The sequence below is a fragment of the Rhinoraja longicauda genome, chromosome 31 (genome assembly GCF_053455715.1).
Source record: "Rhinoraja longicauda isolate Sanriku21f chromosome 31, sRhiLon1.1, whole genome shotgun sequence".
Classification (NCBI taxonomy): domain Eukaryota; kingdom Metazoa; phylum Chordata; class Chondrichthyes; order Rajiformes; family Arhynchobatidae; genus Rhinoraja; species Rhinoraja longicauda.
The window spans coordinates 1,714,222-1,729,192 of record NC_135983.1 but is presented as its reverse complement, the minus strand read 5'-3'; the positions used below and the strand labels follow the sequence as shown (position 1 = coordinate 1,729,192).

Below are 14,971 nucleotides of genomic sequence, written 5' to 3'. Positions count from 1 at the left end.
TTCGTTGGATGCTTTCAAGAGAGAGCTGGATAGAGCTCTTAAGGATAGCGGAGTGAGGGGGTATGGGGAGAAGGCAGGAACGGGGTACTGATTGAGAGTGATCAGCCATGATCGCATTGAATGGCGGTGCTGGCTCGAAGGGCTGAATGGCCTACTCCTGCACCTATTGTCTATTATTGTCTATACTTCACGCTGCTTCGGCAAGGCCAGCAGCATAATCCAGGACGTATCACACCGTGGCCACTCCCCCTTCTCCCCTCTCCCATCGGGCAAACGGTACAGAAGTGTGAAAACGCACACCTCCAGATTCAGGGACAGTTTCTTCCCGGCTGTTACTGAACCATCCTACCACAACCAGAGAGCAGTCCTGACCTACTATCTACCTCATCAGGGACCCTCGAGCTATCTTTGACCGGACTTTCCTGGCTTTATCTTGCACTAAAAACTGTACCTGTACACTATGGATAGCATGATTGTAATCATGTATTGTCTTTCTGCTGACTGGTTAGCATGCAGCAAAAGCTTTTCACTGTACCTCAGTGCACGTGACAATAAACTAAAGTGTACTGAAGTAGTTAGCATCAGATGTCTCCTCCCTCTGGGGGCAGAGGATAAGGGGCAATGTTACATCCTGCTGGCTAAGCGTGAGTGAAGGGACGCACTGGAATAACTTGACTTGACGGCACGGCTAGTTTGGAGCATAAACCCTCAGTGCTGCAGCCAGTTTATTGTCTAGGCCCAGGCATTTAGAAACAGGAAATGCTAATTTAGAGGCATTTTATAAAAACCAACATTTGCTATTTTACTGTTTTAGTCAGGAATATTCATGCCTTCTTGATTTTTCCAAGGTAGACCAACCCATCTGTCCATCGTGACAAGACATACTGCCCCTCTGTGAATGCACATTCCTGTTGCACATGCACCGATCCGTTTTGCAGAGGTTTGACGGCGATTGCCTCGATCCCAACATCACACAGTTCCAATGTGCCGTTCTCCATCAGCTCCTCCTCTCACTGCGGATAAAAATCACACATTGATAACATTATTAGTGTTAGCTAAACAGCAGTTCGACACACTCGATGTACTGAAAACCTTATGGTAGCGGCACGGTGGCGCAGCGGTAGAGTTGCTGCCTTACAGCGTCAGAGACCTGGGTTCCATCCAGACTACGGGTGCTGTCTGTACGGAGTTTGCACGTTCTCCCTTTGACCGCGTGGGTTTCTCCGGGTGCTCCGGTTTCCTCCCCTATTCCAGGCGTACAGGATTGTAGGTTAACTGGCCTGGTAAAACCGCAACTTATCCCCAGTGTGTGTAGGATAGTGTTAGTGTGTGGAGATGGCTGGTCAGAGGCGCAGTGGTAGTGTTGCTGCCTTACAGCGCCAGGGACCAGAGTTCCATCTCGCTTATGGGTGCTGTCTCTAGAGTTTGCACATTCTCCCTGTGACCACGTGGGTTTCCCCCGGGTGCTCAGGTCTCCTTCCACACTCCTGGCTTCAGTAAAGATTGTAAATTGTCCCTCGTGTGTAGGATAGTGCTGGTGTATGGGGATCGCTGGTCAGCATGGACTCAATGGGCCGAATGGCCTGTTTTTTGCACTGTATCTCCACACTAAAACATTTCCAAAGAATAAGTGGTCTCTTTATTCCAAATAAACTCTTTACTCAAATAAACCATCTGATAAATGGATAACCTGGAATCCATGATCCTTAGGGAACTGCCGTTGCACAATCCCCTTCCCAATCTAGACAATAGACAATACGTGCAGGAGTAGGCCATTCGGCCCTTCGAACCAGCACCGCCATTCAATGTGATCATGGCTGATCATTTTCAATCAGTACCCCGTTCCTGCCTTCTCCCCATACCCCCTGACTCCGCTATCCTTAAGAGCCGTATCTAGTTCTCTGTTGAATGCATTCAGAGAATTGGCCTCCACTGCCTTCTGAGGCAGTGAATTCCACAGATTTACAACTCTCGGACTGAAAAAGATTTTCCTCATCTCCGTTCTAAATGGCCCACCCCTTATTCTTAAACTGTGGCCCCTGGTTCTGGACTCCCCCAACATTGGGAACATGTTTCCTGCCTCTAACGTGTCCTAGTATCTAGTTATCTCATATAGAGACAACTAGATATGGGGTGGTGGAGGACAGTCGTGCCGCCAAGAACAAAGGGCGGCACGGTAGCACAGCAGTAGAGTTGCTGCTTTACAGCGAATGCAACGCCGGAGACTCAGGTTCGATCCTGACTACGGGTGCTGCACTGTAAGGAGTTTGTACGTTCTCCCCGTGACCTGCGTGGGTTTTCTCCGAGATCTTCGGTTTCCTCCCACACTCCAAAGACGTACAGGTATGTAGGTTAATTGACTGGGTAAATGTAAAAATTGTCCCTAGTGGGTGTAGGATAGTGTTAATGTACGGGGATCGCTGGGCGGCACGGACTTGGTGGGCCGAAAAGGCCTGTTTCCGTGCTGTATATATATGATATGATATGATATGAAAGGTGGACCCCGCGTGGGGGAACTGCCATGAAGGAATGGGGGGGGGGGGTGGGGGAGAACAAAGGTGGACCCGGCGGGGGTTACTTTGTCGGCGCCCTTTGGCTGGTGACTCTTTGTATATCTTGGGTATGCAAAACAAAGAATATCATTATGGCCTGTCACATGTGACAATAAAGTATCATTCATTCATTCATTCATTCACACTTGCTCAGATTAAACATCATCCATTTCTTCATCCATTTCTGTAGACTGATTTATATCCCGCTGGAAATTTTGACGGGTTTCTTTACAGTTCACAACACCCAGCAGACTTGGAGCCATCTGCAAATTTATTAACCAACCCATCTACATTTATGCCCAAGTCATGTTTATATATCACACAAAAAAACAGAGGTCACAGCACAGACCCTACAGAGCTCCACAGATCTCCAGCCTTGCACCACAACCCTCTGTCTTCCATCAGTAAGCCAGTTATGAATCCAAACGACCAAATTACTGTTAATCCAGTGTACTTTTATTCAATTTATTATGGGGAATTTTATGAAAAGGCCTTAATAAAATCCATGTAGACAACACCCACCCTACCCTCACCAATCACCTTTGACACCTCCCCAAAAAACCCAAACAAGTCAAACTAGACCATGACCTGCCATGCTGACTGGCCCGAATTAACCCATTCTCTTCCAAATAGCAGTAATTCCAATCCCAAAACATTCTCTCAAAGGCTTCCCAATATAATGTCACGTCGTAACCTCCATGTGGCAACAAGTTCCACATTTCCAACCACAGTCCAGATAAAAAGGCTTATCCTGAATTCCGCCTTGGTTAAAAAAAGACTATCTTCTCACAGTTTTAGATGGTTCTAAAATGAAAAGCTTTTCCCTACCTCGACCTATTAAGAACATTCATAATTTCATAGAATGCTAATTGAATCATTCGGTGTTTCATTTTCTAGCCTTTTGAATCTTGCATGAACCTAGTGCTATTGCTTATATTATTCATATATATCGCTGTGCATCTTCCACAGTTTTGAATACAGCCTCAGACTATTACAATATGGTTCTATATACAGTGCCCTCCATAATTTTGGGGACAAAGACCCATCATTTATTTATTTGCCTCTGTACTCCACAATTTGAGATTTGTAATAGAAACAATCACATGTGGTTAAAGTGCACATTGTCAGATTTTATTAAAGGGTATTCTTATACATTTTAGTATCACCATGTAGAAATTACAGCCGTGTTCATACATAGTCCCCCCATTTCAGGGCACCATAATGTTTGGGAAACATGGCTTCACAGGTGTTTGTAATTGCTCAGGTGTGTTTAATTGCCTCCTTGATGCAGGTATAAGAGAGCTCTCAGCACCTAGTCTCTCCTCCAGTCTTTCCATCACCTTTGCAAACTTGTATTGCTGTTTATCAACACGAGGACCAAAGTTGTGCCAATGAAGGTCAAAGAAGCCATTATGAGGCTGAGAAACACGAATAAAACTGTTAGAGACATCAGCCAAACTTTAGGCTTACCAAAATCAACTGTTTGGAACATCATTAAGAAGAAAGAGAGCACTGGTGAGCTTACTAATCGCAAAGGGACTGGCAGGCCAAGGAAAACCTCCACAGCTGATGACTGAAGAATTCTCTATATAATAAAGAAAAATCCCCAAACACCTGTCCGACAGATCAGATACACTCTTCAGGAATCAGGTGAGGATTTGTCAATGACCACTGTCTGCAGAAGACTTCATGAACAGAAATATAGAGGCTACACTGCAAGATGCAAACCACTGGTTAGCCGCAAAAATAGGATGGCCAGGTTACAGTTTGTCAAGAAGTACTTAAAAGGGCAACCACAGTTCTGGAAAAAGGTCTTGTGGACAGATGAGACAAAGATTAACTTATATCAGAGTGATGGCAAGAGCAAAGTATGAAGGAAAAAAGGAACTGCCCAAGATCCAAAGCATACCACCTCATCTGTGAAACACGGTGGTGGGGGTGTTATGGCCTGGGCATGTATGGCTGCTGAAAGTACTGGCTCACTTATCTTCATTGATGATACAACTGCTGATGATAGTAGCATAATGAATTCTGAAGTGTATAGACGCATCCTATCTGCTCAAGTTCAAACAAATGCCTCAAAACTCATTGGCCGGTGGTTTATTCTACAGCAAGACAATGATCCCAAACATACTGCTAAGGCAACAAAGGAGTCTTTCAAAGCTAAAAAATGGTCAATTCTTGGGTGGCCAAGTCAATCACCCGATCTGAACCCAATTGAGCATGCCTTTTATATGCTGAAGAGAAAACTGAAGGGGACTATCCCCCAAAACAAGCATAAGCTAAAGATGGCTGTAATACAGGCATCATCAGGGAAGACACCCAGCAACTGGTGATGTCCATGAATCGCAGACTTCAAGCAGTCATTGCAAGCAAAGGATGCAACAAAATACTAAACATGACTACTTTCATTTACATGACATTGCTGTGTCCCAAACATTATGGTGCCCTGAAACATGGTGAAACCAAAATGTATAAAAATGGCCTTTATTAAAATCTGTCAATGTGCAGTTTAACCACATGTGATTTTTTCTGTTACAAATCTCAAATTGTGGAGTATAGAGGCAAATAAATAAATGATGGGTCTTTGTCCCAAACATTATGGAGGGCACTGTATCAACACGGATTTCTGAATTTTTTTCATTTAGAAATTAAGTCAATGCTGAGTTTTCCATTGTTATTCTGCATTATTTTAAAAAATGATTTGTGAACGTCCATCTTATTTACTAGTGAATTTAATTTGTAATTTATATCTCCAATTTGAACGTTTGTTAATATGTTGTATTTTGGCTACCATAATCGTCCCACTACTTAGAGACACAAGAAAACACAAGAAAATAGGAGCAGGAGTAGGCCAACCGGCCCCTCGAGCCCGCTCCGCCATTCATTACGATCATGGCTGATCCTACCCCAACCCCCTTTCCACTATCGCCCTTCTTCCCACCCAAAAGAACCGTGTGATCTCCTGGGAGAGGCGAAAAACCGGATAAAAACCCAGGCCAATTTGGGGGAAAAATCCGGGAAATTCCTCTCCGACCCCAAGCTAGGCGATCGAAACTTGTCCAGGAGATTACTCAGGTCTTACTATACTAACCATAGCTCATGTCCACTTCCCTGCCCGCTCCCCGTAACCCCTAATTCCCTTGTCTATTAAAAAACAATCTATTTCTGTTTTAAATTTATTTAACGTTCCTGCATCCACAGCTCCCTGAGGCAGCGAATTCCACAGACTAACCACCCTCTGAGTGAAGAAGTTTCTCCTCATCTCAGTATTAAAAGAGCTCCCTCTTATTCTAAGACTATGCCCCCTAGTTCTGGTCTCCCCGATCATCGGAAACATCTTTAGCGCATCCACCCGATCAAGGCCCCTCACCATCTTATATGTTTCAATAAGATCGCCTCTCATTCTTCTGAAACACAAAAATGCTCCATTCCCCTCAAATAACCTGTTCCTGTCAACTTGAGCGAGACCTTCTCTCATACCCTCAAAGTTAGGTGATGATCGGACATTTTATATTCACTCATTAAATTCACGTCCAAATTTTGGTGGTCATTTTGAACACCCAGAGAGTTGTGATTTTAATATCAATCACAAAGGCCAAAGTGCAAAAATAATACTGTTCAATAGCAAGTTCTTTATGCATCACATATTGAAACGGCATCTCTCTAATTATCAGTGGAGTCTTTTTGGTTCTAGATAAAGACTTTATGAAAAGCATTAAGAACTATCAGAACTATTTATTAAGGTGATTCGATATTATCTTGATCACCTTAGTCTTATAGGGACACATTTATATCTGTAAAATTACATAAGAATCATTATTATTTCCCAAAAATATATAGTTACATTTTATGGTTAATAAGTGTATCATGTTAGGTACGATGCTGCTACCTTTTATACTTGAATAACAATGTTTCAGCGTTGTAGATGTAACCCCGATCAGTTCCTCAGATTACTTTTCTGCTAAGGTTTAACGCAATACAGTTTAATTCATTCTACTCCACCTCACATGTGCAGTTCAGCCTTAAACTGTCAGCTTGTTGCCTCAGAGTCAAAAGATCCTGGGTTCAAACTGCACTCGAATCAAGAGCACAAAATTCTGATGAGCACCAGTCATCTGAGTCTGAGACTCTGCTTTCAGACCCTAGGTTATCAGTCGGGCTGCCGAGAACAAAGAGGGACCCAGCAGAGTGGGGGGGGGGGGGGGGAGATTAAAGAGGGACCACCGGGACTATAATGAGTAACGTAGAAACATCGAAAATAGGTGCAGGAGGAGGCCATTTGGCCCTTCGAGCCAGCACCGCCATTCATTGTGATCATGGCTGATCATCCACAATCAGTAACCTGAATTGAATAAAATTGTGAGAAATTTTCTTTGGAAAGGTAAAATGCCAAGAGTGTCTATGGAAAAATTAACATGGAAATTTGAATTAGGTGGACTGCAATTACCAAATTTTAAAAATTACTATCTGGCAGCACAAATGAGTTTTATTTCATCCTTTTATCAAGAGGGTGGAAAAACAGCATGGGTTAAAATTGAAATGGATAAAATAAAAGAACTATGCCCAGAAGAATTTATCTATAAATGGGAAGCGAAGCTATTAGTTAAGGATCAAGAGTCACCTTTGCTAAAACATTTAATTAATATATTGTTGAAAACAGTTAAAGCTAATGATAAAAGATTTTTCTAACAGCTAAAACTCCATTAGTAAAAAATAGATTACTGCCGTTTGCTTGGAATAATCAAATATTACAAGTCTGGGAACAGAAGGGTATTAAACATATGGGAGATTGCTACGAAGGAAATAATTTTTTGACATTTTCTCAATTGAGAAACAAATATCAAATTCCAGGGAATAGTATTTTTTTCTATTATCAATTACAATCTTATTTAAGGGAAAAGTTAGGTAATTCAATGTTTTTATTTCAAATTAAAGGAATTGAATCCCTGATTCAGGGCAAGGGAACTAAAAAAATTATATCTTCAATGTATAAATCGTTACAAAAGTCTAGTCCAAAGACAGGAATTCAAAAATCAAGACAAAGATGGGAAACAGATCTGAATATTAGCATTGATGAACCAAGTTGGGAAAGATTGTATGAAAAATACTATTAATGTGAGATATAGTTTAGTACAATACAATTTTTTACATCAACTATATTACGGAACAATACAGGTATAATCGAATTTAAATGTATAATCGAATTTATAATGTAGGTACCATCGCGTACTATGAGTTCATACATGTATTTGTTTTGTTAAAATTTAAATTAAATAAAAAAAATTAAAAAATCAGTAACCTGTGCATGCCTTCTCCCCATATCCTTTGATAAATAACTAGCCCCAAGAGCTCTATCTAACTCTCTTTTAAATTCATCCAGTGAATTAGCCTCCACTGTCCTCTGTGGCAGAGAATTCCACAAATTCACAACTCTGCGTGAATTCTTTTTTTCTCATCTCAGTTTTAAATGGCCTCCCCTTTATTCTTAGACTGTGGCCCCTGGTTCTGGACTCCCCCCAACATTGGGAACATTTTTCCTGCATCTAGCTTGTCCAGTCCTTTTATAATTTTACTAGACGAAAGCATTCTATCAGGATGTATCACAGCTTAGTTTGGGAACAACTCCATCCAAGACCGCAAATTGTGGACACAACCCAGACCATCACACAAACCAACCTTTCTATTGACTCCATTTATATATCACACTGCCTCGGCAAGGCCAGCAACATAATCAAGGAGGAGTCGCACCCTGGCCACTCCCCTCCCCCATCAGGCAAAAGGTAAAGAAATGTGAAAACGCTCACCTCCAGATTCAGGGACAGTTTCTTCCCAGCTGTTCTCAGTCAACTGAACTGTCCCACCACAACTAGGGAGGAGTCCTGAACTATTATCTACCTCATTGGTGACCATCGGACTATGTTTGATCGGATTTTACTGACTTTACTTTACACTAAACGTTATTCCCTTCTCCTGTATCTATACACTGTAAATGGATCGATTGTAATCATGCATTGTCTTTCTGCTGTCCGGCTAGCACGTGACAAAAACAAGAGCTTTTCACTGCACTTCGGCGCACGTGACAATAAACAAAACTAAACGAGTCAGCGGGAGATGGAGGATCAGATATGTAGACAGATTACGGGAGGATGCAAGTTGTTGTAGTGGCGACTTTAACTTCCTCAATATGACGGGGACTTTCTCAGGGAAAGAGGACTAGTCAGGGCAGAATTTGCTAGGTGGATCCATGAAGGATTCCTTAAGCAGTGTGTGGCTAATCCAACTCAAGGAGGGGTCACACTGGACCTTATATTGGTAACGAGCCTAGCCAAGTGACTGGTATTATGGTGTTAAGGGACAAAAGGGGCCATGAAATGGAATTAGCAAGTCGGATTAAGGAAAATCCCAAGGCTTTTTATACGTACATTAAAAATACCAGGGTGACTTTGTAGACTTTCGAAGAGATCCCCCTCCCCTCCCCCCACTCACCATCAACAACACCATAGTCACATCTGTGGAGTCATTTAAGTTCCTTGGAACCATCATCTCCAGGGACCTTAAATGGGGGGCCACCATCGACTCCACAGTCAAAAAGGCCAACAGAGGATGTACTTCGTGCGGCAACTGAGGAAACACAATCTGCCACAGGCAATGATGGTCCAATTCTATACTGCCATCGTTAAGAGTGTCCTCACCTTCTCCATCATGGTCTGGTTTGGTTCAGCCACCATGCACGACATCCGGAGACTGCAACGGATCGTTCGCACAGCTGAGAAGGTTGTTGGCTGCAACCTTCCCCCCATTGACAAACTGTACACTGCAAGGGCCAGGAAGCGAGCAGGCAAGATCATCTCTGACCCCTCTCACCCTGGCCACAAACTCTTTGAAGCACTTCCCTCTGGAAGGCGACTCCAGCCTGTCAAAGCAGCCACAGCTAGACATAAAAACAGCTTTTTTTCCCACGAGTGATAGTTCTATTCAATAACCAAAGTCTGTATTCTCTTTTTTGCTCTGGTTTATTTTCACCCACGTGTTTAGACCGTAATGGTGTATCCTTATTGTTTTGATGTGTTTATTGTTTTGATGCGTTTATTGTTTTGATGTGGTTATGCTTTATTCTTAATTGTTAACTGTATGTTTGTGTTGTCATTTGTGAGCGGAGCACCAAGGCACATTCCTTGTATATGCATACTTGGCCAATAAACTTATTCATTCATTCATTCAGTGAGCAGGGAGAAGGTAAGAGTGCTCAGAGATAAAGGAGGGAATTAATGTTTGGATTTAGAGGATGTAAGCGAGGTATTAAACATATACATTGGATCTGTAAGAAAATAACTGCAGATGCTGGTACAAATCGAAGGTATTTATTCACAAAACGCTGGAGTAACTCAGAACTTTGGATCTGTATTCACCGAGAAGGATTTGGAAGAGAGTGAGATCAGTGTAGGGAATACAAATAGGCTAGGATGGTTTGAGATTGAAAAAGAGCAGGTGCTGAGGCTCTTAAAGAATATTAAGGTGGATGTCCCCAGGGCCTGATGGGATCTATCCCAGGTTATTGAGGGAGACAAGAGAGGAGTTTGTGGGGACTTGACGAGGATCTTGGTTTATTCTCTAGCCACAGGTGAGGTCCCGGAGGACTGAAGAGTGGCCAATGTTGTTCCTTTGTTTAAGAAGGGAAATGGTGAGAATCCAGGGAACTATAGGCTGGTGAGCATCACGTCTGTGGTAGGGGAACTATTGGAGAGAATTCGTTAATATTGGATTTACTCCCATTTGGAAGTGAAAGGGCTAATTAGGGACAGTCAGCATGGTTTTGTATGGTCTGAAGAAGGGTCTCAACCCAAAACGTTACCCATTCCTTCACTCCCGAGATGCTGCCTGACCTGCTGAGTTACTCCAGCATTTTGTGTCTACCTACGGCTTTGTATGTGGCAGGTCGTGGCTTACTAACTTGATTTGAGTTTTTTTGAAGGAGGTGACAAAGGAGATTGATGATGTAGTAAATATTGTATACATGGATTTTAGTAAGGCTTTTGATAAGATCCCTCTTGGTCGGCTGGTCCAGAAGATCAAGATGTATGGGATCTGCGATAATTGGTGGAGTAACTCAGCTGAATTACTCACAAAAAGCTGGAGTAACTCAGCGGGTCAGGCAACATCTCTGGAGAGAAGGGATAGGTGATGTTTCGGGTCGAGACCCTTCTTCAGACTGAGAATCTGGGGAAAGGGAAACGAGAGATGCAGACGGTGATGCAGAGATATATAGAACAAATGACTGAAGCTATGCAAAAACGTAATGATGATAAAGGAAACAGGCCATTGTTAGCTGTTTGTTAGGCAAGAACGAGTCACAGTCATGAGACTCAACCAGATGACTTTAAAGCTGGTACGACATGGGTGGGGGAGGGATGGAGAGAGGGAATGCAGGGATTACTTGAAGTTAGAGAAATCAATATTAATACCCCTGCCAAGCGAAATACGAGATGCTGTTCCTCCAATTTCCGTTTGGCCTCACTCGGACAATGGAGGAGGCCTAGGACAGAAAGGTCAGTGTGGGAATGGGAAGGGGAATTAAAGTGTTGGCAAGCTGGCAACAGCCAATTTCGCTGCACTGACACTCTCCTCCGCCTAGTGGAGCTAGCCTTCACTCTTAACAACTTCTCCTTCGACTCCTCCCATTTCCACCAAATCAAAGGGGTAGCCATGGCACTTGCATGGGCCCCAGCTATGCCTGCCTCTTTATAGGGTACGTCAAACAATCCTTGCGTACAATGGCCCTACCCCTGAACTCTCCGTTACATTGATGACTGCATTGGTGCTACCTCCTGCAATCATGCAGAACTCAGCGGGTCAGGCAGCATTTCTGGAGAGAAGGAATGGGTGACGTTTTGGGTCGAGACCCTTCTCCAGACGCCACCCATTCCTTCTCTCCAGAGATGCTGCCTGACCCGCTGAGTTACTCCAGAAATTTGTGTCTACCTTCATCTGCATCTGCAGTTCTTTCCTACCCATGCAGAATTCATGGACTTCATTAACTTCACCACCAATTTTCATCCTGCACTCAAATTCATTTGGACCATCTCCAACACCGCCCTCCCCCTTCTTGATCTCACCATCTCCATCACAGGAGATAGACTATTGCCTGGTGTCTATTATAAACCGTATAAGAAAATAACTGCAGATGCTGGTACAAATCGATTTATTCACAAAATGCTGGAGTAACTCAGCAGGTCAGGCAGCATCTCGGGAGAGAAGGAATGGGTGACGTTTCGGGTCGAGACCCTTCTTCAGTCTATTATAAACCTACTGACTCCCACAACTATCTCAACAACACTTCTTCCCACCCTGTTTCTGGTAAAGGCTCTATCTCCTATTCCCAATTCCTCCATCTAAGCCGCATCTGTGCCCAAGATGAGGTGTTCCATACCAGGACATCTGAGATACAAAACATAGAAACAGAAAATAGGTGCAGGAGGAGGCCATTTGGCCCTTTGAGCCAGCACCGCCATTCATTGTGATCATGGCTGATCATCCACAATCAGTAACCTGTGCCCAACTTCTCCCCATATCCCTTGATTCCACTAGCCCCCAGAGCTCTACCTAACATTCTTATTCTTTAGAGAACAGGGGTTCCCCTCTTCCATCATAGATGGATCCAGGAGACAAGGGGTGAATTGGCAAATGAGTTAGATGGGTTGGAGAATGGCAGAGATAGCAACTGGAGGTAATCAGTGGTGAAGTCAAAAGGATGCAAATGGCGAGGAAGAAAAATGTAAAACCGGAGGGAGGGAGGATGGGTCGAAAGGAAGGGGGTGGGGGGGAAGAGAGATGGTGGATCTGAGTGGGAAGGGGTTGATGAGCAAATGGAGGAAGAGACAGGAACTGGATAAGTGGGGAGTGCAAGGAAGGGTGTGCATGGGGAGAGGGGAAAGAAGCTGGATAGATGCAAAGAACAGTTAACTGATCTTGGAGAATTTAATATTCATCCTCAAGACACAAAGTGCTGGAGGAACTCACTGGGTCAGGCAGCATCTGTGGAGGACATGGATAGGTGGTTTCGGGTCCAGACCCTTCTTCAGACTGACCTAACCCGAAACATTGTTCATGTATGCCGTCTGACCTGCTGAGTATCCTCCAGCACTTTGTGTTTTGCCGAAGATTTCAGCAACTGCAGTTTCTTTTGATTCGTCTTAATGTTGATGCAAGAAAAGGTACAACGATACAGAGATATAGCATCTCTACAGGACAGGACAGGACAGGACAGGACCCTTCTTAATGCCATGTCCATGCAATTGTGTTGTAGGATAACCCCAAAAAATATGAGATGCTGTTTCTTCCAGCTTCCTCGTGGCCTCTCTGGCAATTATTTTATTTTAGACTTTAGAGAAACAACACGGAAACAGACCCTTTGGCCCACTGAGTCCGTGCTGACCAGTGATCCCTCCCAGTACATTAGCACTATCCTACACACACTAGGGACATTTTACAAAAAAAATTAACATACAAACCTGTATGTCTTTGGAGTGTGGGAAGAAACCTGAGCACCCGGGGAAACCCCACATGGTGAGGGGGCAAGGGTACAAACTCTCTACAGACAGCACCCGAGGTCAGGATCGAACCCGGGTCTGGTCGCTGGCGCTGGAAGCGCTGCAAGGCAGCAACTCTACCGCTGCACCACCGTGGTCAGGGGTGGAGCAGTTAGTGTCCGGGAGCTGCAGTGGTCCAGGCGGGCAGAGCCGAGCAGGCACCCACCCACACACCCACCCAGACAGACACCCACCCAGACCGACACCCAGACACCTACCCAGACAGACACCCACCCAGACAGACACCCACCCAGACAGACACCCACCCAGACAGACACCCACCCACCCACCCAGACAGACAACCACCCACCCAGACAGACACCCACCCACCCAGACAGACACCCACCCAGACAGACAGACACCCACCCACCCAGACAGACACCCAGACAGACAGACACCCACCCAGACAGACACCCACCCAGACAGACAGCCAGCCACCCACCCAGACAGACAGACACCCACCCAGACAGACAGCCACCCACCCAGACAGACAGCCAGCCACCCAGACAGACAGCCACCCACCCAGCCAGCCTGCCTGCGCTCAGTCTCGGCGGGAGCGAGCAGGCGCTCACACGGAGAGGGTGTGCAGTTTGTGAGTGGCCTGATCCTCCGTCAATCAGCCAGGCAGCTCCTCCACCAGCCCCAGCCCCAGCCCCAGCCCCTGTGTCGGTGTGGGCTGCTGCTACTCGCACTAACTCGCCGCGCCGGCTCCTCTCTGCTCTGCTCTGTCACTGAACTTGGTTACACTCCCCGCAACGTTACTACTGGAAGAGCGACCCAGTTTATTCATAACATGAACTTTGTACCAAAACGAGGGATGACACCGGATGAAATAATAAACCCCCGAACTGGGTGAGAGTCACCGTCAGGAATAACTGCAGAACTAACTCGTGCACAGAATACCAGGCAACTTCGACCAACTTTAACACACGGGCTTTATATTAGACACGACTAGATAGAAACACATAACTTCATACGTATTTTAACCTTTTTTTCCTTAGATTTGTTCCATTTACTTAGGAACATTATTACACATTATTTATTTTTTAAATTAAAAACTAACTGAGCAGGTAGCAGTCAGTCAGTCAGTCAGTCAGGGCCCAGAACTGAAGGGAACGCAGCTGGTCAGAGTCACAGATGCCGGCAATATCCATATTGTTAATCCTGGACAATTATACCGTTTAAAATTCAGATGGCATTGCATAAACTCAGAATAATCTGCAACTTCATAAATGGCAAAGTGGCATTAACAAATTCTGAAGCAAATTGCATGAGTTTGTTACAGGGGAAAAAATAACGATTAGCAACTTAATGCACATTTAATACAGAAGTATTTCAGAACATGGTTAATCTTATAATCGACATTAAGAGCACATCTTTGGGAGCTGGCAGACTCCCACAGCCGCCCTCCACTGTGTCACTGCACTAACCTGCTCCAGTTCCTGTATCTCCCGCTGTGTGTGAGTGAGTGTGTGAGTGAGTGTGTGAGTGTGAGTGTGTGAGTGTGTGTCCGCCGCTGCCAGCGCTGTCTCTGCTGTCACAGCCTCTCCGCCCGGCTCGGCTCGGCTCGGTCCCCGGCGGGGCAATGCAATGCAGGGCAGGGCTGGGCAGTGCTGGGAGTGTCAGTCCGCCCACTTGCTCCTCACAGCTCCTTGCCCCCACAAGTCGCCATTTTTTTCCTCTTTCCCGCGATTTATTTGCGTGTGCTTATGCAATTAACACATCATCAAGGAAGTTAGCGGCGTGTGTGTGTGAGTGTGAGTGTGCGGGCAATCACATGGTGAAATGTCACAGCGCTACATGAGATACTCTCTCTCTCACTCTCTCCTA

The 14,971-nt window shown here is 44.7% G+C and overlaps 1 protein-coding gene across 1 annotated transcript in view; it reads right to left on the bottom strand.

Annotated features, from left to right (window-relative positions):
* The window catches only part of phf19 (PHD finger protein 19), a 65,766-nt gene extending 51,061 nt beyond the window's left edge, over window positions 1–14,705 (bottom strand). Inside the window, exons 1-2 of the mRNA XM_078426162.1 lie at window positions 14,572–14,705; window positions 831–1,013 (exon numbers count right to left, since the gene is read on the bottom strand). Coding sequence (XP_078282288.1) covers window positions 831–998 — 168 coding nt within the window. The 5' untranslated portion in view covers window positions 999–1,013; window positions 14,572–14,705. The remainder of the gene's footprint in view (window positions 1–830; window positions 1,014–14,571) is intronic.
* Between the last annotated feature and the right edge of the window lie 266 nt (window positions 14,706–14,971).